This window comes from Balaenoptera borealis (genome assembly GCF_965194805.1).
Source record: "Balaenoptera borealis genome assembly, chromosome: 1".
NCBI classification, from domain to species: Eukaryota; Metazoa; Chordata; class Mammalia; order Artiodactyla; family Balaenopteridae; genus Balaenoptera; species Balaenoptera borealis.
Window position 1 is genome coordinate 99,272,353 of NC_138860.1, and position 25,587 is coordinate 99,297,939.

At 38.9% G+C, this 25,587-nt stretch overlaps 1 protein-coding gene and 1 pseudogene across 8 annotated transcripts in view; both read right to left on the bottom strand.

The window, feature by feature from the left end:
- Nucleotides 1-25,587, bottom strand: part of EEIG2 (EEIG family member 2) — a 121,752-nt gene that overhangs the window by 53,070 nt on the left and 43,095 nt on the right. For all 7 annotated transcript variants that reach the window (XR_014242473.1, XM_082384781.1, XM_082384776.1 and 4 more), the window contains exons 2-4: nt 18,454-18,574; nt 6,300-6,329; nt 1,275-1,391 (exon numbers count right to left, since the gene is read on the bottom strand). Coding sequence is in view for 6 of the 7 variants with exons in the window: in XM_082384781.1 (XP_082240907.1) it covers nt 1,275-1,391; nt 6,300-6,329; nt 18,454-18,574 (268 nt within the window). In the remaining variant the exon portion in view is untranslated. The remainder of the gene's footprint in view (nt 1-1,274; nt 1,392-6,299; nt 6,330-18,453; nt 18,575-25,587) is intronic.
- Nucleotides 10,346-18,447, bottom strand: LOC309625569 (pleiotropic regulator 1 pseudogene; annotated as a pseudogene). Its single transcript has one exon. The product of its transcript is annotated as a pleiotropic regulator 1 pseudogene (transcript).

Sequence of the window (25,587 nt, forward strand, 5' to 3'; positions counted from 1 at the left end):
CATCCTAGGGCTCTATGAAACGTCCTTGTGTTTGAACTAAAGTTCTCTTTTACATGAGCTAACCTGAGGGATTTCTATTCCATACAACTAGTGTTGGCAAAATCACATACAGTAACTCATTTAGGCCTCAAGAACAGGTCCCTGGGGCAAGTACTAAAACTCCCCTTTTACAGAGGAGGAAACAGTGGGGCAGAGGTGAAGTGCATACACAGGGCTCCAGAGATCTAAGAACAAACACAGAGCCCTGATGCCATAATCCACGCTCCTGCCACGTGGCTGGGATTATGCTCCTTAAGCTCCCTAAACCTATGGCTACTCAAAAAATTCTGGTTGAATGAATGAATGAATACCTAGAGTACTATTACTCAGAAATGGTATTTTTTTGTTGGACCAGAATTTAAAGCTTTGCTAATGCTTTCTGAAATGCTGCTATTCTCTAGGTGCTGATTGTCTTTTAAGAATCAGCCATAGGATCTTATTGTGTTCTGGGAATAATAATGATAATGGTAATAGTAACAAAAACCTTAACAGTAGTCATGAATTAAGAATCTATTAAGTGCCAGGCATAAGCTAAGTGGGTTTGAAAACTGTTAGATATAGGGTAATTCTTTTGTCCACTAACTTCTGACCATTCAGTTTTTATTCAGGATTATTTTCCTTTCTTATCGTTAGATAACTTACCATAATGGGGTAAACCTAACTAAAACACAGCAAAAGATTTATCCAGTGATTTTTACTAGATGCAAGGTACCTTACAAACATTTTCTCTACTGGTTTCACTTAATACTCCAGCTCTCTGAAGTGTGTATTCCCTCTGGGTTCACCAGAATTCATGGCTCCTGAAGGTACTTGGAAACAGTAGGGCAGATGCCCAAAGTGAGTTTCACCTGTCATTTCACTTGTTGCGAGAGAACCCAGTGACTTCTATGTGCCCACCACAGCTGCTTTGGAAATCACGTCTTGGGAGCTATAAGCATTGTAAGGTATTCATTTAAGATGCTCCTTCCGCTCATTGAGCCCTTATGCCGTAGTGGTTGTGTGCATTCTTCCCTGAATGTTTACAGCACCATGTGATCATGAAGGTGAACATTTGTTACTTTTCAGTGCTTCTGTGATTTGGACAGTTTTTTCTTCTACATGGTGAGTATTTCAGTGGTATGTTCGGCTTATGATCTCAATACTGATTCCCATCTTGTCCTTGACAGTATATACCTACGATTATTTAAAGGCAGAGAATCTCATTTGTTGACTTGTAAATCTAGAAACGTGCTTACTTTAAGAATGGAATTATCCTGTCTTGTATTTTTGGTATCATAGCCTTCCAGTAAACAGCGACGAGTGGTATTTCCTGATCCAGCAAACTCTGCCAGGTTTAGATCTGCAAAGCCCAGCTATGAAAAGAAAAATAATTATATTAATAGAATATCTACTAGGCTTCTATCATATTATCCTTAAAATAAACATTCAACCCATGCTCTAGCCAAGTGGTCTCAAACTTCAGTTATTTGCAGTTTTTGCCAACTTAACAACACCTGTTCTATCCTTTGCTTAATATTGGGTTGGCCAAAAAGTTTCTTCGATTAAGGAATATGTTGTTCAATCAAGTTCTTGGTGAAAATGAAAAATGTGTCTTATTTTACTTAAAACCGAACGAACTTTTTGGCCACCCCAATGTGTCTTAAAAAATTGGCTCCCTTTTTGTAAAAATGTATTACCTATTCTACTCTTGTCTTAAGCAATATGATCTCTGAAATCACATGTTTGATTGCTAAATGTATTTTTCTGCACACATTAAAATATATAACTTAACGTAAAAATAATGCATATTAAACAACTGAAATCACTGCAAGTAGCAGTGGTGCTCACATTGCTCTATGGGAAATACTAGCAGACCAGTCATGGTCATTTGCACACACATAGAGAAAACCATTCAGACTCTCCTCTCCCTTTTCTGGTCTGGTTCTATTCCCAGTTAACCACTGGTGACTGCAGATAGTTGCAAATTATTAAGTTCTCACTGCCCACCCAAGAGCGAAATGATTTAAGTGTATCACATACTCTCTTTGGTACAAGCTCCTCCTCCTTTACCACCTTCATTTGCCTTGCTGGTAAAGGTGGTAAAGGTAAGCTCTATATCCACAACATTTGCCTTGCTGGTCCCCCGTGAGCTGAATCTCTCTTTATGAAGCCTTCTTCCTTCCTTCCCCACACCAACCTTCTCTGCTGTTACCCAGAAGCTCAGCTCAAATGCATTCCTCCCTCTTATTACTACTCGGGTTTGGTCCCCATTTTCTGCAGCTACCAAAGATGACCCTATGGTCTTTCCTCTGATGTTGCTCAACCCTACTTCTCATTTCCAAGTGGTACAAAAAATCACTCCCTTATATCATTATTTTTTGAACAGTCTATTCTATATGACTAAGTGTATATAGTCTTTTATTAACAAAAAAATGTTTTGAGCCTGCAATTGATTAAGTACATCTCCCTGAATATATAATAAAAAGTATTATACACGTCAAACCCTGCTGTGATTTTAAGTTGAGTGCTGTGATTTTAAGTTGCCTGCTTCAATGCTTTAAGACATGCAGTGAAGAACATATGAATGGCATTTAAGATGAAGATTTTTACTGTAGGATGGAGCATTATTTTAGTGGTTTTTAATTGATATAAGAAGAATGAAGAATAAGAACTTAAGAGACCTGTTGAAGGACCACAAGCTCCAAAAGCAGTAAGTCAGGAACATATCAAGCCACAGGTAATATCTACCTAATCTTCACATGATTACTCTGGTCTTACTGCCTCTTTTAGGGGTCCAAGAGATCAGCAAAAAGCCTGGATATGTCCAGGGCAAAGCCACATCCAAATGAACATGGGAAGACTCCTGGGGCTGTGTGATCACACATCATCCACATGCCTTATTTCATACATTATCCTTTCTCTTTGAACCTCCAATACCTTTTCCATCCACACTCTTTGCTGATGCCTTGTTTCCTATTTCACTCAGAAATAAAAGCAATCAAAAGAGCATTCAACTTCCACAAGCTCTTATCACCAGCCACATGCACTCGCCTACCTGAATCTGTGCCCACATATTTACCTTCCCACTTACTGTAAGTGAGCTGGCTGTGCTCCCATCCAAGGCCAACCACTCTCCTCTCGCCTATTCAAGTTCATCACTTCAGGGATTCTTCCCTCTCTATGGATCATTCCCAGAACACAAACATGCTGGATTTTCTCCCATCTTAATGAACTAAAGAAAACAAAACCTCATGCCACACCTCTCTCCAGTCTACTGTAATATTCTTCTACTCCCCTTTGGAGTAAGACTCCTCGAAAGACTTGTCTATATTGACTGTCTCTGATTCCTCTGTCCATGGCCACCTCGTCAACTTCATTCCCCCCTCTCCTCCTCATCCGCTCTTCCAGCCAAAAGGTCCTTTTCCTTGAAAAATGCCAAGATCACCTCAAGGCCTTTAGCACTTACTGTTCTTTTGCCTGATACATTCTCTCTTAGATCTTCTCACAGCTTTCTTCCTCACGGCATTAGAGTCTATGTTCAAATGTCATCTCTCTAAAGGGGTCTCCCCTGACCATTCTAGAACATGCCTGGCTCCCCCCCACCTCCCCTGTAGCTGTCACTGTCTACCCCTTATCTGCTTTATTTTTCTTAGTAGTTATCATCACATCATGTATATACACATTTCATATTTATTTTATTGTCTGTCCCCCTCCCTCAATCCCCCATTAGAATGTAACCTCCCCAAAGTCGGGGATTTTTGTCTGTTTTGTTTACTGCTGTATCGCTAATACTTAAAATAGTGGCAGGAACAATGCTTGGCACATGGTAGGCAGTTAACACGTATTTTTTGAATAAAAAACAGCCCTTTGGCTTACCATCCACTGTTGGAGTGCTGGTATTACAGTCACTAAGCATAAAGCAAGTTTTTTAAAAAAGAATCTGGTCAGTCCCCATTAAGAAAGCATGCTAAGGTCAACATTTACTGAGCACCTTTTATGTGCCAGGCCCTGCTTTAAATACTGGAAAACAGTGATGAACAGGACAGATAAGAACTGTCTTGCAAGAGCTTACATTGTAATGAGGTACAAGAGAGTCCATATTTCTTTATGATTTTCTCTTTGGTTTCACTGAGATAACTGTCTCAATAAAATGGCATATATATATATATATATATATATATATATATATATATATATATAAATTGTAGGTATAACTGTGGTAGAGCTTCTTTCAATTGGCAAATAATTTTGAGCATCTTCATTCCAGATAATGTTAGGTATTAGGAATGTATATTATTCCTATTCTCAAGGAACTCATAAGGGAAGATAGAAAAGGAAATAAATTCCCATAAAAAAGTATAAGTGCTGTGATAAAGGAAGGCACAATTACAAGAAAGAGAGGAAAAGAAAATTTCTAAGTGGGGAGGGATGACTAAGTTGAGTTTTTAATGATACATGAGTCGACAGAAGCACATGCATGGCAGGGAAAACATCAAGTCACAAGGCAACAAGGCTAAAACAGCACGGCACACTCCAGGAATGTTCTCTGGGCAGTATGTCTGAAGCATAAGGATGAGTGAGTGAGTGGGTGAGTGTGCAGACAGATGATTTGCAAACCAAGATGGGTCCAATACGCTAGGTTAAAGACTTTTCATTTCATTTTCCTTTACAGGCAATAGAAAGCTGCTGAAGGACTAAAAGTGGGGGAAGGATATGATCATCTTTGAATTTCAGAACAATCCCTCTGGCAATAATATACAGGATGAACTGGTGGGAGACGACAGAGGCAGAGAAAAGATAGGAGGCCAATGCAGGTTTGAAATAAGAAATAATGAAGGCATAACCTAGGGCAGTGGTCTTGTGACTGGAGAGAAGAGATGGTTTCAAAAGCTTTTCAGAAGGGAGAAATCAAGATCTGTCAGTCAAAGCAGACCGTTTTTTGCCTACCCACCATTCAATGCCCTGATATTCCTTGCTAGCAAGTCCTGATTTTATTCAAGTGTCCACTCTTAGCTCATCCATGTACACAAGGAAAGTAACCCGACCTCTAGCTGACTGTTAAGTTGTGATTAGTCTAAGCTAACCATGGCAATCCATTCCTCCTGCCCATGACTAGTTTAGGAGTGGGCATATGATCCAGTTGTGTCCAATCAAAGGTACAGGGAAATCCTCTGGGGAACATGTAGGAAAAGTTTTCTCACTTGAAAAAGTCATAAATGGGGAAGCAGCTGGGCTTTGTCGTATGTGAATATGTTGACTAAAACTTGAGCAGCTGGCCACCTCCTGACCATGAAGGGAGCTAGCCAAGGACAAAGCCATCACATAGAGAATGTAAGAAAAAAAAGAGAAAAGTAACATGGATTCTTGATGATGTTCTTTAGTCAGTGGATTAACCAATCCTGGAGCAGCTCCATCTCACATCTATAGCTCTGTCTCATATCTACCTGTTTTGTGAGATTAAAAAAATCTCTAGGTGAGGAGGGTTTTCTGTTACTTGTACCAAAGAGCATCCTAACTGATATTGCAGCCGACTAGTTTTAGAGGGGTAGGTAGATTTGACAGTTGAAACTAGTGCCCTGGTTCTTGGCTTAGATGCTTAGATGACTAGACTGATGGAGCTACCATCACAGAGAAATACAAGAGGAGTATGTGGGGAGTTCCTTGGTGGCCTAGTGGTTAGGATTCCGGGCTTTCACTACCGTGGCCCGGGTTCAATCCCTGGTCAGGGAACTGAGATCCTGCAAGTGACACAGCGTGGCCAAAATAAAAAAAAAAGTGGTTTAGAGATTAAAGAGGTTTAGAAATAAAAGAGTTGGGTTTCTGGTAGTATTATTAATTACTAATTCCTTCTATCCAGCAAAAAAGTGAGCACATTCATTAGTAATTCCATACAACTAGTAAAAGTATAAAGGACAGTAGTGATCATGTATACAGAGTGCTAAGAGAGCACAGAGGGGGAGTCCTATTCCACTGGGGGTTGGGTGGGACTGAGAATACTTCCCAAGGGAAACTGAATTAACAGTTGCTATTGTTTAATGCAAACCAGAGACTGCCTCCTAGTAAGGAAACTGAAACTTAAGAATAACATCCCATAATCAACATTTAGAAAGCATATGCCTATAATTTATTGTTGGATCCAACTATTCAATCTCTGAGTTGCTTTATTTAAAAACAGCCAAGCTTAAATAGCAATTAGAAAAGCAAACAATTTAATTTTTAAGCTTATAAATAGCAATGCATGATATTACAAATTCCAAAGGTGTTAAAGAACACCAACTTACCTTTGCATAAGCTTTTCCACCTTTTAATTCCTGCCAAAGATAAAGAACACTATAAGGATATCATATGACTAAAGATTTAAAATTAAATATATGTCAAATAATTTTGAGGTAGATATATACAGGCTAGCAAATATAGAGTAAAATTCTGATGATCTTAACTCCAACTGTTTGGATGTCCCCTGCCCCCCTGAAAATAACCAGAATTTTTATTTAGAATTTAACTTAAATCTGAAGGAGACAAATGGTGAGAAGACAAGCTAACATTTAATCTATTTGCTGAAGAAGAAACTGCCAAAAATGTCCTGGACACATTGCAAGACATGAATCACCAAAGAAAGGTTAAATTAATTACTGAGTTAAGCATATTAATAATATATTGTACAAAGATTTCAACAAGAGTTGGAACCCCCGCCCCAGAGACAACCACTGTTATCAATTTTTAGGAATTGTCCAAAAGATGTGTATATACATTTCTGCTTTACTCAAATGACAGCACACTACATATACTGTTCTATACCTTACTTTTTTCCACTTAATATATATGGCATTGTTCTACGGTAATACAGTAGAAACTCCCTTATCTAATTCTTATCTAAGTGAAGGAGACTGGCAAAAGTGAAAAGTAAAAAAAAAAAAAATATCTATCTATCTATCTATCTATCTATCTATCTTAACATTTTACTTTAAAATATATAACTATATTAATTTGCCAAATCCCTCAATTTAGGACATCACACAGATACAAGAATTAAGTGTAAAACACTTAGAACACTGCTTAGTATACAGTATACGTACTCTGTCTTATGTGTTTGCCATTAAAATTAGGGCCAAATTCTCTTCTCCTCACTCATTTTTTTTTCTAGTGGGTTTTTTTTCTTTATTTAAGTTTACAAAATACATGCTTATAGAAAATTAAAACATTATAGAAATATATAAACCCAATCATGAAAGTTCTCCCATAATCCCATTCTCACAAAGCCACTGATAACAATGTGGTGTTACTTCTCCATTATTTTTTAGAGCATAAACAAGTTACTCTACCAAAAAAAAATGCTTGCACAGCTTCCTTTTTTATATAAGAGTAAAATTTGGACATATTATTCCAGATATTTCTCACTCTTAATGGAGAGAAACTACATGAAGATACCATAATCTATTATACCAGTCCCTTATTGTTAGGACATCTGGGCTAGTTTTTTTTTTAATAAATTTTATTTATTTATTTATTTATTGGCTGCATTGGGTCTTCGTTGCTGTGTGCAGGCTTTCTCTAGTTAGGGTGAGCAGGGGCTACTCTTTGTTGCGGTGCGTGGGCTTCTCATTGTCGTGGCTTCTCTTGCTGCGGAGCACGGGCTCTAGGTGCATAGGTTTCTGTAGTTGTGGCACGTGGGCTCACTAGTTGTGGCTTGCGGGCTCTAGAGCTCAGGCTCAGTAGTTGTGGCACACGGGCTTAGTTGCTCTTTGGCATGTGGGATCTTCCCGGGCCAGGGCTCGAACCTGTGTCCCTTGCATTGGCAGGCGGATTCTTAACCACTGTGCCACCAGGGAAGCCCAGGGCTAGTTTTAATTAAAGACAAAGGTGAAATAAATTTGCTGTGTACAGTTGTCAGATTATTCCCATTAGGCAATTTCCTAGTAATTTCATTTCTTTTTTCTTTTTTTAAATTTTTATTTATTTATTTATTTAATTTATTTATTTATTTTTGGCTGTGTTGGGTCTTTGTTTCTGTGCGAGGGCTTTCTCTAGTTGCGGCGAGTGGGGGCCACTCTTCATCACGGTGCGCGGGCCTCTCACTGTCGCGGCCTCTCTTGTTGCGGAGCACAAGCTCCAGACGCGCAGGCTCAGTATTTGTGGCTCACGGGCCTAGTTGCTCCGCGGCATGTGGGATCTTCCCAGACCAGGGCTCGAACCTGTGCCCCCTGCATTGGCAGGTATATTCTCAACCACTGCGCCACCAGAGAAGCCCAGTAATTTCATTTCTAATGAAGAGTTAGCCAAAGATTCCAAGCATCTTCAGTATATTCTGGAAAACTACCAAAGGTTGTAACAACTACACTCCCACCTACAGCATGCAAGATGGGATATGTACATTTGGAAATGCTTATTCAAAATTATGGTATAATTTCTTAATTTGAAACAAATTTTAAACTGATTGTTCCTGTAATTTTGTTTTCTAACTATAGAAAGTGAAGTGTGACAAATTTTCTTGCCTGATAGGGAATCAGGATCCTAAGGACAGGGTTTGTAAAACTCAGTATATGCCAGAAAGAGGCACAGGCATCAGAAACTTAAGTAACACTTTTCTATGAAGTCTTCACAAAAGACTGCAGCCCTTGCTATAGCTTCAAATACGTCCATTGGTATCTCCAGTTATTTCTCCAGGGTTTGATACCTATATTGGTAACCTACTGCTTGTGGAATACAATTGAAACTCAAAACATAAACTTTCCCTGCCACCACCAGCTGTTCTCATTCAACTGCAGCAGACAACTCTCTACTCCTGGGACACACACCTCTCACATGTCTGCTTTGTCACTTCACACCTCATTTTAGAGTACCCTTTTTCTTCTCTGACCTCTCTCAAGACTCAGCTCAACCACCACTGACTCTTATGAAGTCTTCCATAATCCTCTTCAGGGAAAATAAATGGGCTTTTCCTCTGTGTTATCCTGGTTTTTTAAAAAAATAAATTTATTTATTTATTTTTGGCTGTGTTGCGTCTTCGTTTCTGTGCGAGGGCTTTCTCTAGTTGCGGCGAGTGGGGGCCACTCTTCATCGCGGTGCTTGGGCCTCTCACTATCGCGGCCTCTCTTGTTGCGGAGCACAAGCTCCAGACACGCAGGCTCAGTAGTTGTGGCTCACGGGTCCAGTTGCTCCGCGGCATGTGGGATCTTCTCAGACCAGGGCTCGAACCCGTGTCCCCTGCATTGGCAGGCGGATTCTCAACCACTGCACCACCAGGGAAGCCCTATCCTGGCTTTTTGCTGGTACCTCTATGACAGCATTTCTGTAATAAGGTACTAAAGTGGAAGTCTTAAAGCAGCGGTCCCCAACCTTTTTGGCACCAGGGACCAGTCTCATGGAAGACAATTTTTGCATGGACTGGGGCTGGGGTGGGGGGGGGGATGGTTTCGGGATGATTCAAGTGCATTACGTTTATTTTGCACTTTATTTCTATTATTATTACATTGTAATATATAATGAAATAATTATACAACTCACCATAATGCAGAATCAGTGGGAACCCTGAGCTTGTTTTCACCTGCCACTCACTGATAGGGTTTGATATGAGTCTGCAAGCAATTGATTTATTATGGTCTCTGTGCAGGCAAACCTCTCTGCTAATGATAATCTGCATTTGCAGCCACTCCCCAGTGCTAGCATCACTGCCTCAGCTCCACCTCAGATCATCAGGCATTAGATTCTCATAAGGAACGCGCAACCTAGATCCCCCGCGTGCACAGTTCACGGTAGAGTTCGCGCTCCTATGAGAATCCAATGCTGTCACTGATCTGACAGGAGGCGGAGCTCAGGCAGTAATGCGAGTGATGGGGAGTGGCTGTAAATACAGATGAAGCTTCGCTCACTCACCCGCCGCTCACCTCCTGCTGTGTGGCCCAGTTCCTAACAGGCCACGGACCAGTACCGGGGTTGGGGACCCCTGTCTTAAAAGACAGACACACCTCACCTTTCTACTTCCTGAACAGTATCTAGTGCAGAACTTTATAGAACATGCACTCAAAAACTGTGGAATAGGGCTTCCCTGGTGGCGCAGTGGTTGAGAATCTGCCTGCCAATGCAGGGGACACGGGTTCGAGCCCCGGTCTGGGAAGATCGCACGTGCCGCGGAGTGACTAGGCCCGTGAGCCACAATTGCTGAGCCTACGCGTCTGGAGCCTGTGCTCCGCAACAAGAGAGGCCATCATAGTGAGAGGCCCGCACACGGGGATGAAGAGTGGCCCCCGCTTGCCGCAACTAGAGAAAGCCTTCGCACAGAAACGAAGATCCAACACAGCCATAATTAGTTAATTAATTAATTAATTAATTAATTAAAATAGCTTTAAAAAAACCCCAAAAAACTGTGGAATAAACATACAGAAGACTTCAAATCCTCTAATCCCAAATTATCACAGATATCAGTTTTTAAAGGATTAAAAAGAAAGACTGCTCCCCTCAAAACATGTCCTACTACAGTAAGCAGTTTTGTAAGTTAAAAAAAAAAAGGTGTGTTTTAATAAAAGTGATAAATCATTCTATCTTTAGGAGAGTTATGTTCAACAAACCCACATATGCTTGATATCTGCATCTTACCTCCCAGGATCTCAAACTGTTTATTTTAGAAATAAAAACATGGGGAGAGGTCAGTTCATTGTAAAATATGAAAAAGCAATGATTCAGGCATGTGAGTTTTTGCTTTACATTCCTAGCCAGAGCACAAATGACTGGATATTCTCATCAACACCAAGCTTAAAAAGAAACAAAAAACAAAACTGGAACCACCATGAAGACAACGCCACATTAAAATCTCTTTCTCTTGATAATTTCTGGCTTCCAGCTGACTGGATGAGTTTCTTCTGTTGCTGTATCATCCTCTCCGTACACTTTTATGGTTTTATCAGCTTCAGCTGTTAGTAACCGACTTTCAGACTGATCAAAAGCACAAGCAAATATTCCTGACTCACTGTCCAAAGACCCAGGCTGCACTGCTGCATAAACTCTCTGGAAATTGTAGCCAGTTCTCCAGTCCCAAAGATGCATAGTGCCATTGTCAGCTCCAGATACAAACACTCCATCAGAATTTACTGTCAGTGTATTAATAATAGCATTGTGACCAGAAAGATTTTGAATGAAACTTCCATCGGGGAATTTCCACTGTTTTATGTTATCTGGAGAACCAGATGCAAATGTGTAATGTCTTGGATGTAAAACCACAGCCCTGACTGATTTTTTGTGATTTGTTAACGTGACCCTTGTTTTTCCAGCCACCAAATCCCATAATCGTATTGTAGTGTCATGGCTTCCAGTAATAATTTGTGGTTCTGCAGCTTGACACCTCACTGCCGCCACCGCGTTAGTACGTCCAGATAACGTGTGTACGCTGGCTTTAGTTCTCACATCCCAAATCCGTGCAGCTGAGTCTCGGCTACAGGTCACCGGCACGTTGATTGTTGGGTGCAGATCCAAACCATACACTGTACTCAGATGTCCATGAGAATGTCTTATAACCTTATGATACTCAAGATCCCAGCAGTTGACTTGTTTGTCTTCTCCACAGGAGAACAGGTACGCGCTCCTTGTGCTATCACACCACGCGCTGTACTGATATGCCAAGTTAATGACAGTTTTAACTTGCCACTAGCCAAGTCCCAGATCTTTATAGTTCTGTCAGCAGATCCAGTAACAAACCACTGATTTCCAGGTTCCACAGCAATACATCAAACCCAGGCAAGATGCCCACTGATCACTCTGTAGAGTTTCCACGGTGGGTGCCACTGAGGTTTTGGCATCGTAGGGGCTTTTTTAGCCATCAGTGTGGAGTTCTTGGCATTGCCACCATCCATAACAACCGCCCCTGCAGGCTGTGACTGGTCAGAAGCCCCAGGGTGTCGGTGTTCACCTCCAGCAGGTGCACTACGGTTTGCACCGACCCTGGCTTGAGAAGTAGGTAATGCCACAGCTAAGGACTGTGCAGCTGATTCACTCAGCACTCTTCGGATCTTAGTATCTGCTGTCAAAGCAACCCCAGGTCCTGGTGGATATGGATGTGTACCTGTCACCAAACACTGAACTTCTTGTCCTTGATTGGCAGGATACTGTTTGTGTCCATATGAATCTGATGCATTCTGAGGGCCTTTCTCTTTAAGATTTTCTTCTGAGGTAGGCATATGCAACACAGGACCATACTCATTATGCAGCTTGGTTGCCATTTCTCGTTTGTGACTGTTCATCCAAAGGCACAGGTTTTCCATTATCAGACACAAACATGACATGGGTTCTCTCCAATGACCTGAACACAAGTGTGTGCATAGAATGTTTCTGTACCTCCTCGAACATGACGCCATGGTCTATGTAGTCGCTCCGGCAGGGAAGAAACACTAATCAACAGGATGGAAACCGCCGCCACAGCTCTCCTCACTCACTTTTAAAAATGTGTTTGCTGAATGGAGCTGTCTCTTATCTTTCTTTCATAAACCAGATACACAACACATTATCTACCATTTCCATCTTTAAAGAGGAGAATTGAAATAAGCTGAAGAGTAATCTATGGTAAATTCTATTGTTCATGAATATTTGCTATCCTTCCCCTTCCCTGCCCGTTTAGTGAGGCTGTGGCCATGCCACCAGATCTACTCCATTATGAATTACCAAATTTTCCTTCTTTATTAGGTCACTGTCATATCATTAATAGCGCCTTTCATCAAACAAAGCAAAACAAAACTTTCTCCAGGTGATCCGTGTCTCTACTGGCTAATTCTTTTCTTTGCTCCCCTTTACAGCCAAACTCTTCAAAAGATTTACCCAAATATGCTGTATCCCACTCTCTATTCAATCTACTCTAATTGGGCTTTTGCCCTCATTTTTCCCTCTGCAGTGGCTCTAAGGATTGCCAATGATCTCCATTTTTATTAAAGCCAAAGGCTTTGTCTTATCTTACTTAATTTCACAACAGTATTTGACAGGCTTGGCCACTCTGCCTCCTTCCTTATACCATTTTGCTCTTTAAACTTCCAAGGTGCCACCATTGCCTAGTTTTACTCCTACCTCTCTGGCTGCTCCTCACTCTCCTTGGCAAGACCTATTCCTTTATTCAACCTCTGTGGAAAGAATGCTAGTTGTATCCCAACTATCTATTCTCCCCCTCTCCATAGTAATAGAATCCTCTATTTTTAGTTGGGCATTGGCTACCCAAAATAAAGTAACTGACTACATTTTCCACTTGCTTTTTGTACTATGGCAGTGTAACTAAGATCTGGCCAAAAGTATACAAGAAGTGATATATATGAATTCTTCCTCCTTTCTTGTACCTGCTAAGTACTTTTATACTACCTCTAAGTGTTTGGTCTAGGCCTCTTGTCTTCTCTATCTACACTTTCTCCCTGGTTTATCCCATTCAGGTCTATGGCTTTAAATAAAGATTGTATGCTGATGGCTCTCAAATCTTTATTTCTAGTCTGAACTTCTCCCGAGAGTAGTATTTTAAATGCCTACATGACATGTCCACTTGATGTCTCATAGACACCTCAAATTTAACATGGCCAAAATAGGCCTACTGATCTCTATTTATCTGCCCCCAAAATTGCTCCACTTTGAGTTTTTGCCATTTCAATAAATAGCACAATCATCTACCCATATGCTCAGGCAAAAGGTCTAAGAGTTATTCTCAATTCAGTTTCCCTCATTCACTATATCCAATCCATTAGCGGTGGTCTACCTCCAAAATACATCCTGAATCATACCACCTCCACTGTTATAACTCCATGCCAAAACATAAGCATTCCTCACCTGAACTATTCCACTCAGTTAAGTGGTCTCTGTAATTCATCCTTCGTATAGCAGCAAAAGTGATCTTAAAAGATCACGTCTCTCCTTATTAAAATCCTCAAATTGATTCCAAATCTAATTGGAATAAAATCTAAACTCCTATAAGGCTCTACCTGATCCAGTGCCTCCAACCTCATTATCAAGGACTTCCCTTTCCATGTTTTCCATGTTCCAGCTAGGCTGGTCTTCTATCTTTAAACATGTCAGATTTGTTGTTTATCCTGAATGAGGTTCACAGTACTTCTGAATCTGTGGCTCAGTATCTTTCATCAGTTTTAGAAGATCCTCAGCCACAATCTCTCACGTCTCCTTCTAGGGCTCCAATTTTATGTGTGTGTGTGTGTGTGTGTGTGTGTGTGTGTGTGTGAAACCTTTACACTGTTTCCCATGTCTTACACTCTGTTCTGTGTATCCCGCCCTTCTTCTCTCCATGATTTAGTCTGGATATTTTCTTTTGTCTTATTTTCCAAGGTTTTCTTCAGTTGTGACAAACCTGCTGTTAAATACATCTGTTGAGACTTAGTTTCATCTACTTAGCTTTAAATATCAGTTATTGTATTTTTCAGTTCTAGAATTCAATTTGATTTTTTAAATAGTTTCAAGTTCTCTGATGTCCTGTATTGCTGACTAATTACAATTATTGTAAAAAGTCTGTCTTAGATCTTCTCCAAATCTGTATCTTCCATGGGTCTGTTTTTATTATCTATTTTTCCTTTTGATTTTGGTCATGTAGTCATGTCTTTTAGTATGCTTGGTAATTTGTGTGTGTGACAACTTGAAGAAATAATTTTAGGCTCAGAGTAATGTTATTCTCCTCCAGAGAAGATATATTGATACATTTGCTTCTGGCAAGTAGTAAGGTCAGGGACTGAGCTAACCTTCATCCAAGCAGCGACTGAACTGATTGGAAGTTGAATTTCAGTTTTTGTAAGGGTCGATCTATACCCACTATACTCCTTCTTCTAGGCTGAAACTCTTAGAGAGTCTTAGACTAAAAGCTAAGAGAGTCCCAACTAAAAGCTTGGGGTATTTACCAAGGCTCCTTCTGCTGGTGGGCCCTGGACTCCATTTTTGTACCCTTAGTCCTGTAAAATTGCCAGAATCTCAGCTCAGCTTCTTAGCCTCTCCATCACTGCTTTTGGCTCAGCTCCTTAGCTACTGCTTACAAATGAGCAAATGCTTTGAGGGTAAAAGCAATGCCAAATGTCAGGCTCATCTCTTTAAGCTTCCCTGGTCTATGATTCTAAGCCTCTTAAATCCTTACTGAAGCAGCTTCTGAGGCCTTCAAGCAGCTATTTTTAATATTTTGTCTAGCTTTTCTGGTTGTTCTCAGAGGGAAGGGTGGCCTGTAACAAGCCAGTCCATTAATTTCAGAAGCATAAATCCCCAGGTTTATTATAATCTTAGTGCCTGCTATGGAGTGAATTGTGCTCCCTGCAAAAATATGTTGACATCTTAACCCACAGTACCTCAGAATATGACCCTATTTGGAAACAGAGGAGTCTTTACATAGGTAATCAAGTTAAAATGAAGTCCTAATCCAATATGACTGGTGTCTTAATAAAAAATGGGAAATCTGAACATAGACATGCACTGGAGTTAGACAGCTACAAGTCAAGGAAAGCCTTGTCTTCAGAGGGAGCATGGCCCTGCTGACACCTTGATTTTGGACTTCCGGCCTCCAGAACTATAAGACAATAAATTGTGTTAAGCCACCCAGGTTGTGGTGCTTTGTTACAGCAGCCCTAGTGATCTAACAAAGGGCTTTTTCACTTTCAGGTCTGTGACAGTTAATTTTATGTGTCAACTAGACTGGGTCATGGGGTGCCCAGATATTTGGTTAAATATTATATCTTAAGGTATTTTTTGCAATGCAGAAAATATTTATACAGTTGACTTTACTAAATTTTCTTTATGGGTTCTCCCTTTTACATAATAATTAGATAGGATAGGTAGAGTAAGTTCAGTAAATATTTCCATTTACCAAGCACGGTAAGAGAATGCTAGTGGTCCACCAATATCTCTTCTCTCCTTCTTTAGTGTTGGAATCTGACAGCCACTCAGTTAGAGACTACATTCACAGCTTTTCTTCCAGTTTGGCATGATCACATAACTAAGTTCTAACCAGTAGGACATAAGCAAAAGCCATGAGCACCACTTTTGAGTCACGCACTAAAAAGGAATACATTTGTTCTCATGTGGCTTTTTCTTCTGTCTCACTGGTGGAGAGATAACAAGACTAGAGAAACTTCCTTGGATCTAAAAATGGGCACCACAGAGTGAAGATGGCAGAGCTGCTCTACCAGCCCTGGATCCCTTGGCTATTACCCTAGAGAGACATACACTTCTATTTTGTTTAAGTTATTGTATATTTGGGTCTCTGTTTTAGCAGCTTATCATATATGCCTTAACTAATACACCAAACCATTATAGTCTGAAGAACTGGTTTATTTCAGTTGAATAAGCCCTACATTAAGTAGTAAAAAAAAAAAGAAAAGTCAAAAAAAAAAAAAAGGAATTCTGAGTTATCCTCTACTATAAATTGGTTACATATTTTCCTTTTCTTAAAATTCAAAGACAGATCATTTTTCAAAAATCATGATTTAAACTCCATTTAGAAAAAGTTTCTAAAAAACTAAAGATAGAACTACCATATGACCCAGCAATCCCACTATTGGACATATACCCTGAGAAAACCATAATTCAAAAGGACACATGTACCCCAGTGTTCATTGCAGCACTGTTTACAATAGCCAGGACATGGAAACAACCTAAATGTCCAACAATAGATGAACAGATAAAGAAGATGCGGTACATATATACAATGGAATATTACTCAGCCATAAAAAGGAATGAAACTGGGTCATTTGTAGAGATGTGGATGGACCTAGAGTCTGTCATACAGAGTGAAGTAAGACAGAAAGAGAAAAACAAATATCGTATATTAACACATGTATGTGGAATCTAGAAAAATGGTACAGATGAACCTATTTGTAGGGCAGGAATAGAGACGTAGACGCAGAGAACGGACATGTGGACACGGGGGGAAGGGGAGGGTGGGACAAATTGGGAGATTAGGTTTGACATAAATACACTACCATGTGTAAAATAGACAGCTAGTGGGAACCTGCTGAATAGCACAGGAAGCTCAGCTCGGTGCTCTGTGATGACCTAGATGGGTGGGATGGGGGGGGTGGGAGGGAGGTCCAAGAGGGAGGGGATATATGTATACATATAGCTGATGCACTTCATTGTACAGCAGAAACTAACACAATGTTGTACAGCAATTTTACTACAATAAAAAAAAAAAAAGAAAAAAGAAAAAGTTTCAACGTAAGAGTCACAGCAGGAATTAAGGTAGCAAGGGAAGAAGGTAGAAGGATTTACTTATATCTTGGTTAATCCTAATAACTCAATGAGGAAGTTATTATACCCTTACTTGGATGAGGAAAACTGATTTTTAAAAGTCAGGAGAACTGCCTAAGGTTTCACAGTTAATAGATGATATATCTGGGATTCAAACCCAGGTCAATATGATGCCGTACACACTTTCACAGCACCATCCTTCCCTTAAAGAAGCCTCCATTCAACTATTGCTGCTCCAAATGACAATTTCAGAGGTCTATTTTCATTAAAGGCTTAAAACCTATAAAACGTATGTATGTGCTTGTGATATATTTTAACTGAGTAAATTAAGCAGTATAAGAGAAATTAAAATATAATCATATACATCATAGTGCTATCAGTTCACTCAAAAACAGAATAAAAAAGCTAAAAATACAACTTTTTATCCGATACAGAAGGATGCAAAACTGGAGTGGAAAAGAATGAGGCAAGGGACTCTTGCTTTTCATTCTAAATAGTTCTCTATTTAATTTCTGAACATGTATATGTTATTACTTTGGTAATTTAAAAAATGTATATAAAATGTAAAACATGAAGTTTACATTTTAAAGCCAGTAGTTTAATTCACCAGTAGTGGCTTCCTAATGGATTTCTCTTTTTCACCCAAAAGAGGCAGGATATATATATATGATATATATTAAGTTGAAACAATCTGAGATTGCAATTTTTTTAGATTATTGGTAATATGCTTCCACTTAATAAGTGGAAAAGGAACTATATAAAAAGGAAAACATGGACTTAGAATCAGAAAGATTTGTGCTTGAATTCCTACTTTGTCAGTTATTAGCTAAGTGAATTTGGGCAAGTAACAACCTCTCTGAGCCTTGGTTTTCCTGAAAATGGAAAAAAATAACACATATCTTCAGGGTTGTTATTAGACACAAAATATGTAAAGTCCCTAAAACGAGTGCCTAATAAAGAAGAGAAACTTAATGAATGGCAGAACAGAGACATTTATAGCCCCCAAACTAATACAAATAATTATATGTATAGTGATAATGAGATGAAGGTTCTTGAATAATATTTTAATTTATAACTTCAGATTCCTCATCATATTTGTCACAGTAGTTTAAATTATGCTGCAAGTGTGAAGTGAAATTACATATAACAGTTCTAACAATAAAGTACAGCTAAATAAAGTGAGTCAGTGACTATGGAACTTATCATGGTTTCTGAAAGGGGAGAAGTACTAGGCTGTTTTTATACCTTCCTCACAGATACTCTGTAGATACAAGGGTCTAGGATGCCTGTGGTGGCACTTGCACTCATTTTGCACATAAATGAGAACTTCTTTCTCCAGTGAACACAGTTTGCTTGCACCACCTCCCTGAGGGAAAAAAAGAAAAGAACCAGTTAATTAACTAGTATTGATGACATGTTAAAAAATAAAAAGCACACACACTCTTTCACTCAAGTCTATAATGCAAACATGACATATTATAAACCAATATTTGGAAACAGTGAAACTTGAAGAAAACAAATTCCTAACAATGTGATCTGAAAATCTTTAGAAAGTCTTATTATCCACAGGAAACTGAAAAAAAGTGAATTTACTTATCAATTTAATCAATATAAACTGATGCTTCACTATTCATTCATTCAACACACACTACACATTTGTTTGTATTAGATGTGATGATTATGTGCTAGGTGATTAAAATACGAAGATCAGAATGACAGTGTTTCTAACCTTATAGGGCTTATAGTTTAGTTAGTGTAAGAGAGAGAAATATAAACAATACTTATTCTAAAACGAACTACTGTCACAGTTTCACTCCTATTCCAGCCATAAGAGCAACAGCAGCTACCATTTATGGACAGTTTACCACATGCTATTTAATCTCACAACAACCCTAGGAGGTAACCGGCATTATCCTCACTTTACAGGTAAGGAAACTGAAGCACAAGGAGAGAAGATAACTCTAGGTCATTTAGGTAGGAAGTAGCATAACTAGCATTTAAACTAGGCTCATTTAACTCAAAAGCCCACTCGTCTATTTTTTCCAACAACTCTGCTCTTTCAAGTTTCCAGGCCTCCGTACATGCTGTTCCCTCTACCATTCCCTTAGAAAGGAAGGATAATTATTCCTCTAACATCAGAAGAAAAGAAAGGCAGTGGGCAAAAATAAAGACAAAGCTGGAGAAAGCAAAAAGGAAAGGCAAGAGAGCCCAGGTTAGTTTTCATTTTCTTAGCAAAGTAATAGATGAGGTTACTTCTACAGGATGATAGTAGCTGATGGGTGAGTTGTAAGTTTAGATAAAGGCTGAGGACGGTGAATGTGACAGGGAGTCAACTTAGTAGCTGCCTCAGTGAATAAAATGAGTTTGTATTGGGACAAATCAATTTGGTTTTATGGATTTCTCCATCAATGCACAGAAATCCAAGAACAAGAAGTGCAAAAACAAATATAATTTAAAAACCAAGTATGTGTTTGTGTGTGGTACGTGCATGTACATTTACTTATATACATTTAAACAGACATGCAAACAGAGAGGAGGGTGTGTGGTTTATCATAGGTTTAACTGTCATAACTTCAGCTTTTTTTTTTTTCATTAGGAAGCTTTAGGTGATTTAATGAATTATGATATGACGAGGATGTATATGTGTTCTTAGGGGAGTTTCCCTAGAAATCCAGCAGGGGTGAAATTTATCTGTATGGTCACAACACAGGCAGATTGAGAGTTGTTTGGCAAAGGACAGATCTGAAGGTGTTTGTCCGGCAACCTAAGGCATCCACAGTAAGATGAGCAGTAGCTAACCTGTATACTCAAAAATAGTGAATTAAAAAAAATTATTGAATAATAATGAAAATAACAAGCAAGAAAAAATAAAACCAGTATTTTTTTTATTGTTGCTTCCCTCTCAACATCTCTTGGCCTCAAGACTTGGTCAAGGCATCAGCCATGGCCTCTGGAGCTTCCCAAAAAAGGTATGCAGATATAACAATGTCCCAATACTCCTGGACCCTTCAAGAGTATGCTGAGCTTCAAGGCACTTTGTTGTTCCTGTTACTGAGACCACCGATATAATGATCAAGAATCTCAGAGATAAGATTAAAAAAAAAACCTGTTATTTTACTTTTCTGATAAAATTACATTAAAACTTCTGGTTAAGGATGGCAGTTTGGGTACCTGTATTAGCCTCTGCTCCCTCCCCAAAATCTTCTAAATTAAAAAAAAAAAACTTGAAGTCACCATCACCAAGGACAAAGAGAACCAGACAGGAGACAAAAAAAAGTGGACAGGGACAGACAAGTGATAACTGATGAAGCAAACTGAAGAAAGCTGAACCTTAAGCTGATAATAATGAAAGCCATGAGAAGGAATCTAAAATTGATCTTGAAGTAGAATGAAGGAAGCACAAAAGGCAGAAGGATTGATTGAAAACTGTTTTAGAAACAGAACCTCAGATCCTGTGACTCCTGCAGAAGACTGAGATCATTTTCCTGACAAAGTAAAACAAAGGGATCTCTGAAACACCTGACTTGAGGGCGAGGTATTGAAAATAGCATGATAGCATGACCACATTGGGGGGAGGTGGATGAAAGATGACTCACTGAATGCTGAAGCCTCCCATCTTCTCCCTTAACCTGCCTCCTCAGAATGCTGGAGCCAGGGCATATTCTTCAAGATGTGGAAAGAATATTCCCTGGGGAAGCCAATCAGCCCCAAAGAAAATGAGATGGATGTTGAGGGTTCCCAACAAAACAATCTACAGTGAAAATCTGAATCAATGAGCATCCGCCATATGCACAAAGCTAATCAACTTTTAGTGCTTCGTAGTAAATGAGCAGACACTTAGAGTCTCTTAATATGAAAGACAGAGATTAAAAAAATAGCAAAAAGCAACTTGAAGAAAACAAAGTCTATGCTGGAAGAAGAAAAGATTCTCAGAGAGAAAGAAAGTACATCTACCATACAGGAATAGGATGCTGTTAAATTTTTAAAAAGGAACATACAGGAAACTAAAAAGTACTCATGGAAATCAAAACTACTGGGCTTGATATTCTGTTTGTCATTCTAGATCCACTCTACCCTTTGCTGTGGCCCAGGAGGCTGGCTTTTACGGACTATATCAACCAGGCTCCCCTGCCCTCTGCCTCTGCATGTGCTAAAGGGACAAACAACGCAAAGATGGAGCGCAGGAGGAGAGAGAAGTTGGTGTATTTTCCTCCTGCTCTTTCCCTGTCAGGCCACGTGAAAAATAGGGAAGTGGTTGGGGACTGCAGTTTTCCACAATATACCTTGTAGAACTTAGACTCTAAACTATATACGTTTAGGGGCTTTCCTAGAGGTCCAGTGGTTAAGACTCCATGTTCCCAATGCAGGGGGAATGGGTTCGATCCCTGGTTGGGGAACTAAGGTCCTGAATGCCGCACGGTGTGGCCAAAAAAAAGCCAAACAAAAAAATAAACTATATGTATTTATAACTTGGTTAAAATAAAAACCAAATTTAAAAAGTTGTCTAGTATTGAATAATCTGGAAATGGGAACAAAAGTATATAACATTGCAAGCCATTTTTTTCTAACTGCTTTAAAAAAAAAAACCCCAAGAACCTTCTTTATTGGCTAATATATGAAAATTAAATGGTATCTTAAAATGTTTTTCAGCCAATTATTCTAGAAATTATGTCATAAGTATAAAAAATCCATTAATACTCAGTGCAAAACCCTAAGACTTTGCTTTATAGTCTGCTACTTTTCATTAATTTGTGAAACAATTCCTCAGCAATACTAATTACAGAAATACATCTTTAGATTTTTACCTAGTTTAAAATGCCCTTATAATGTAGCAGCCTTTACATACCAAATGGTATATGCTATCACAAATGGAGGGCAGCTTTGGCCTGAGTAATAAAAATAAGAGAAATCAAGCAAACTTCATATGTGGGTGTTTCTCTTTAAAAAACACATAAGTAGGAAAGGAGTATTTACAGAAACATTGGTCTAGTTTGGCTAGAGAGTGGAGGAAGGCAACATTAAGTCTGGTAGACTTGGGAAGAAACAAGAGATTAAAAAACTTTACCATTACAAATACAGGTAGATAATTGATATCATAGTATAGAATAGAGGTGAAGAATAAGTTTTCATAAAGGATATAATGTTAAATCTTAAGGGAAAAGAGTACGCTTCTATAACCCTATGTTCCCATCTACTTACTACCACTCTCTTTCCCTTCAGATCCAAGCTCTTTGAAGATGATGACGACAACAATGACAGCATTTATCGAGTGCTTATTATACAACAGGCATTGTTGTAAATACTTTACATGTATTAGCTCATTGAGACCTCAAAACAACTTTATGAGGAAGGTACTATTAGCTCCATTTTATAGATAAAAGAAAAGGGGAAAGTCAGTGACTTGTTTGGAACTGGAATTTGAAGACCTGTCTACAGTGTAGACATTTTCCTCACCTCTCAGTTACTTTTCCATGCCCTCAGTCAGGCTTCTATCCTCCACCACTCCCCTGAAACTGCTCACCAGTGAACAATTAACTGCCAAATCCAATGAGTTCTTTTTTATTACCGTAGTTGACTCCTCTTATACGTTCTTGAAATACTCTAGTCCCTTTCTACTTCTGTGACTAGTTCTTCTCAGCTTCTTCTGTCACCTCAAAATGCTGATGTCCACCACTTAAAATGTTGATGTCTCTATCTCTAGCTTTCTTTTCTTTTTACTTTTATGGCCTTAACTACTATGCATACACTAAGAATATATAAATTTAAAGTCTTCTACTTTAGTCATTGTATTAATATATCCACCAATTTACTAGCAATCTCCACCTAGAACTCTTAGTCTCTAGGAAAGGCTTTAGGCCTCTGACCTCTGTCCATAATGGTACTCACCAGTAGGCTGGCTACCCACCAGCTCAACTAGTTAGCTAAACTAGTCAATGGATTGCCCAGGTGCATATGTGATAGAGATTGCCAGTTGCTTATCCAATATCCAGTCTTGTCTCTTCTTTAAAAACAGAAACCTGGGACTCCCCTGGTGGTCCAGTGGTTAAGACTTTGCCTTCCAGTACAGTGGGTATGGGTTCGATCCCTGGTCAGGGAGCTAGGATCCCACATGCCTCATGGCCAAAAAAACCAAAGCATAAGACAGAAGCAATATTGTAGCAAATTCAGTAAAGACTCAAAAAAAAAAAAATCGTCCACATTAAAAAAAAAAAAAAACCAAAACAAACAGAAACCTGATTTTATTCAGAATGGCAATGTGTCCAGTTAAAAGACTGCATTTTCCCATTATTCCTTGCAGCTTGGGGTAGCCATGGGATTGAGTACAAGCCAATGATATAAATGGAAGTTACTGGGTATAACTTCTAGAAAGGCACAAGAAAAGAAATACAGTTAAGATACATCCTTTTACCTTTCCTCTTTTCTTCCTTCCTCTACCTAGAAAACTGTAATGACAACTGTTAGAGTGTCAATAGCCATCTTGGACCATAAGGTTACCTTGAAGAAAAGCAATGTGATGATAGTGCACAGAGACAGAAGAAAGATGGGTCCCAATAATCATGCAGCCCTGTCTCCCTCCAAACTTACACCTTATTATTTAAAATGCTTATTTGGGGTTTTGTTATATGCAGCTTAACCAAATCCTAAATGATATAGCCTAAGACTGATCATTCCCAAATAAAGGAATCTGTAAAATTCAAATGTTATTCTCATCATGGTAGATGCTCCAGGAATCCCAGAGTCCTGTTCTCCTCATTTAAAATTACTGTATGAAGCAAGACAGAGTAAGAGGTTCCTAGCCCTCATCCTCTTACAGAAACAACTATTTGACAGACATCCACAAACAAAAGTGGCTTTGTGGGAACCTTGGGTTCCAGGTAGGAGGCTGTGACACTCTGATGGAGCCCAAAAACTAAGGAGGGCTGCTTTGAGAAGGCAGGCCTGCGCCTCAGTTGGTACTAGATTTATTAATTTCCTTTGGTGATATCATGTTTACCTGACTCTTCGTGATCCGTGTAGTCTTGCATGGTGTCTGTGTGTTTGAAAGAGAAGACACCTCTTCCAGTCTTTACAGACTGGTTTTGGCAGGTAAAGACCTTCTCCTGCCAGAAGACTTCAATATCTCACTCACTATAATGGATAGATCATCCAGACAGAAAATCAGTATGGAAACAGAACTGGACAACACTATGGAACCAATGGACTTAACAGATATATACAGAACTTTCTATCTATCAGCAGAAGAATACACGTTTTTCTCAAGTGCACACAGAACATTCTTCAGGATCAATCACAAGTTAGGTCAAAAGAAGTCAACAGATTTAACTAGATCTAAATCACTCCAAATATCTTTTCCAGCCACAATGGAATGAAACTAGATACCAATAACAGTAAGAAGACGGGGAAATTCATAAATATGTGGAAAGTAAACAACATACCCCTGAACAACCATTGGTTCAAAGAGTAAATCAAAAGGGAATTAAAAAAATATCTCAAGACAAATAAAAACAAAACCACAACAAACCAAAACTTATGGATTGTAGCAAAGGCATACTAAGTTTACAGCAATAAACACTTCCATTAAAAAAGAAAGATCTCAAATAAACCTAACTTTATACCTCAAAACCTGAAAAAGAAGAAACTAAGCACAAAGTTAGAAGAGTGAAGGAAATAATAAAGATTACCGAGGACATAAATCAAATAGAAAAACAATAGAAAAAATCAACAAAAATAAGAGTTGCCTATATAAAAGTAAACAAAATCAACAAACCCTTGGCTAGATAAATTTGAATAAAGAGAGAAGACTCAAATAAAACTAGAAATGAAAGTGGAGATATTACAACAGATGCTTCAGAAATAAAAAGGACCATAAGGGGCTATTATGAACAATTACAGGCCAACATATTGGATGACCCAGAAGAAATCAATAAATTCCTAGAAATACACAACTTATCAAAACAATCAAGAAAAAGAAAACCTGAACAGACCAATAAAAAATAAGGAGATTGGGTCAGTAATCAAAAACCTCTCTACAAAAAAAAGCCCAGGACCAGCTAGCTTCATGGGTGAATTCTACCAAATACTCAAAGAAGAATACCAATCCTTCTTAAACTTTTCCAAAAAAACAGAAAAGAGGGAACACTTTGAAACTCATTTTATAAGCAGCATCATCCTGATACCAAAGCCAGACAAAAGCACCACAAGAAAATAAAACTACAGGCCAATATCCCTGATAAAGATAGATGCAAAAATCCTCAGTATACTAGCAAACCGAATTTAACAAAATATTAAAAGGATAAACATATGCAAAATCAATGTGATATATATACCACAGTAACAGAATGAAAGATAAAAACCACATGACCATCTCAATAGGTGCAG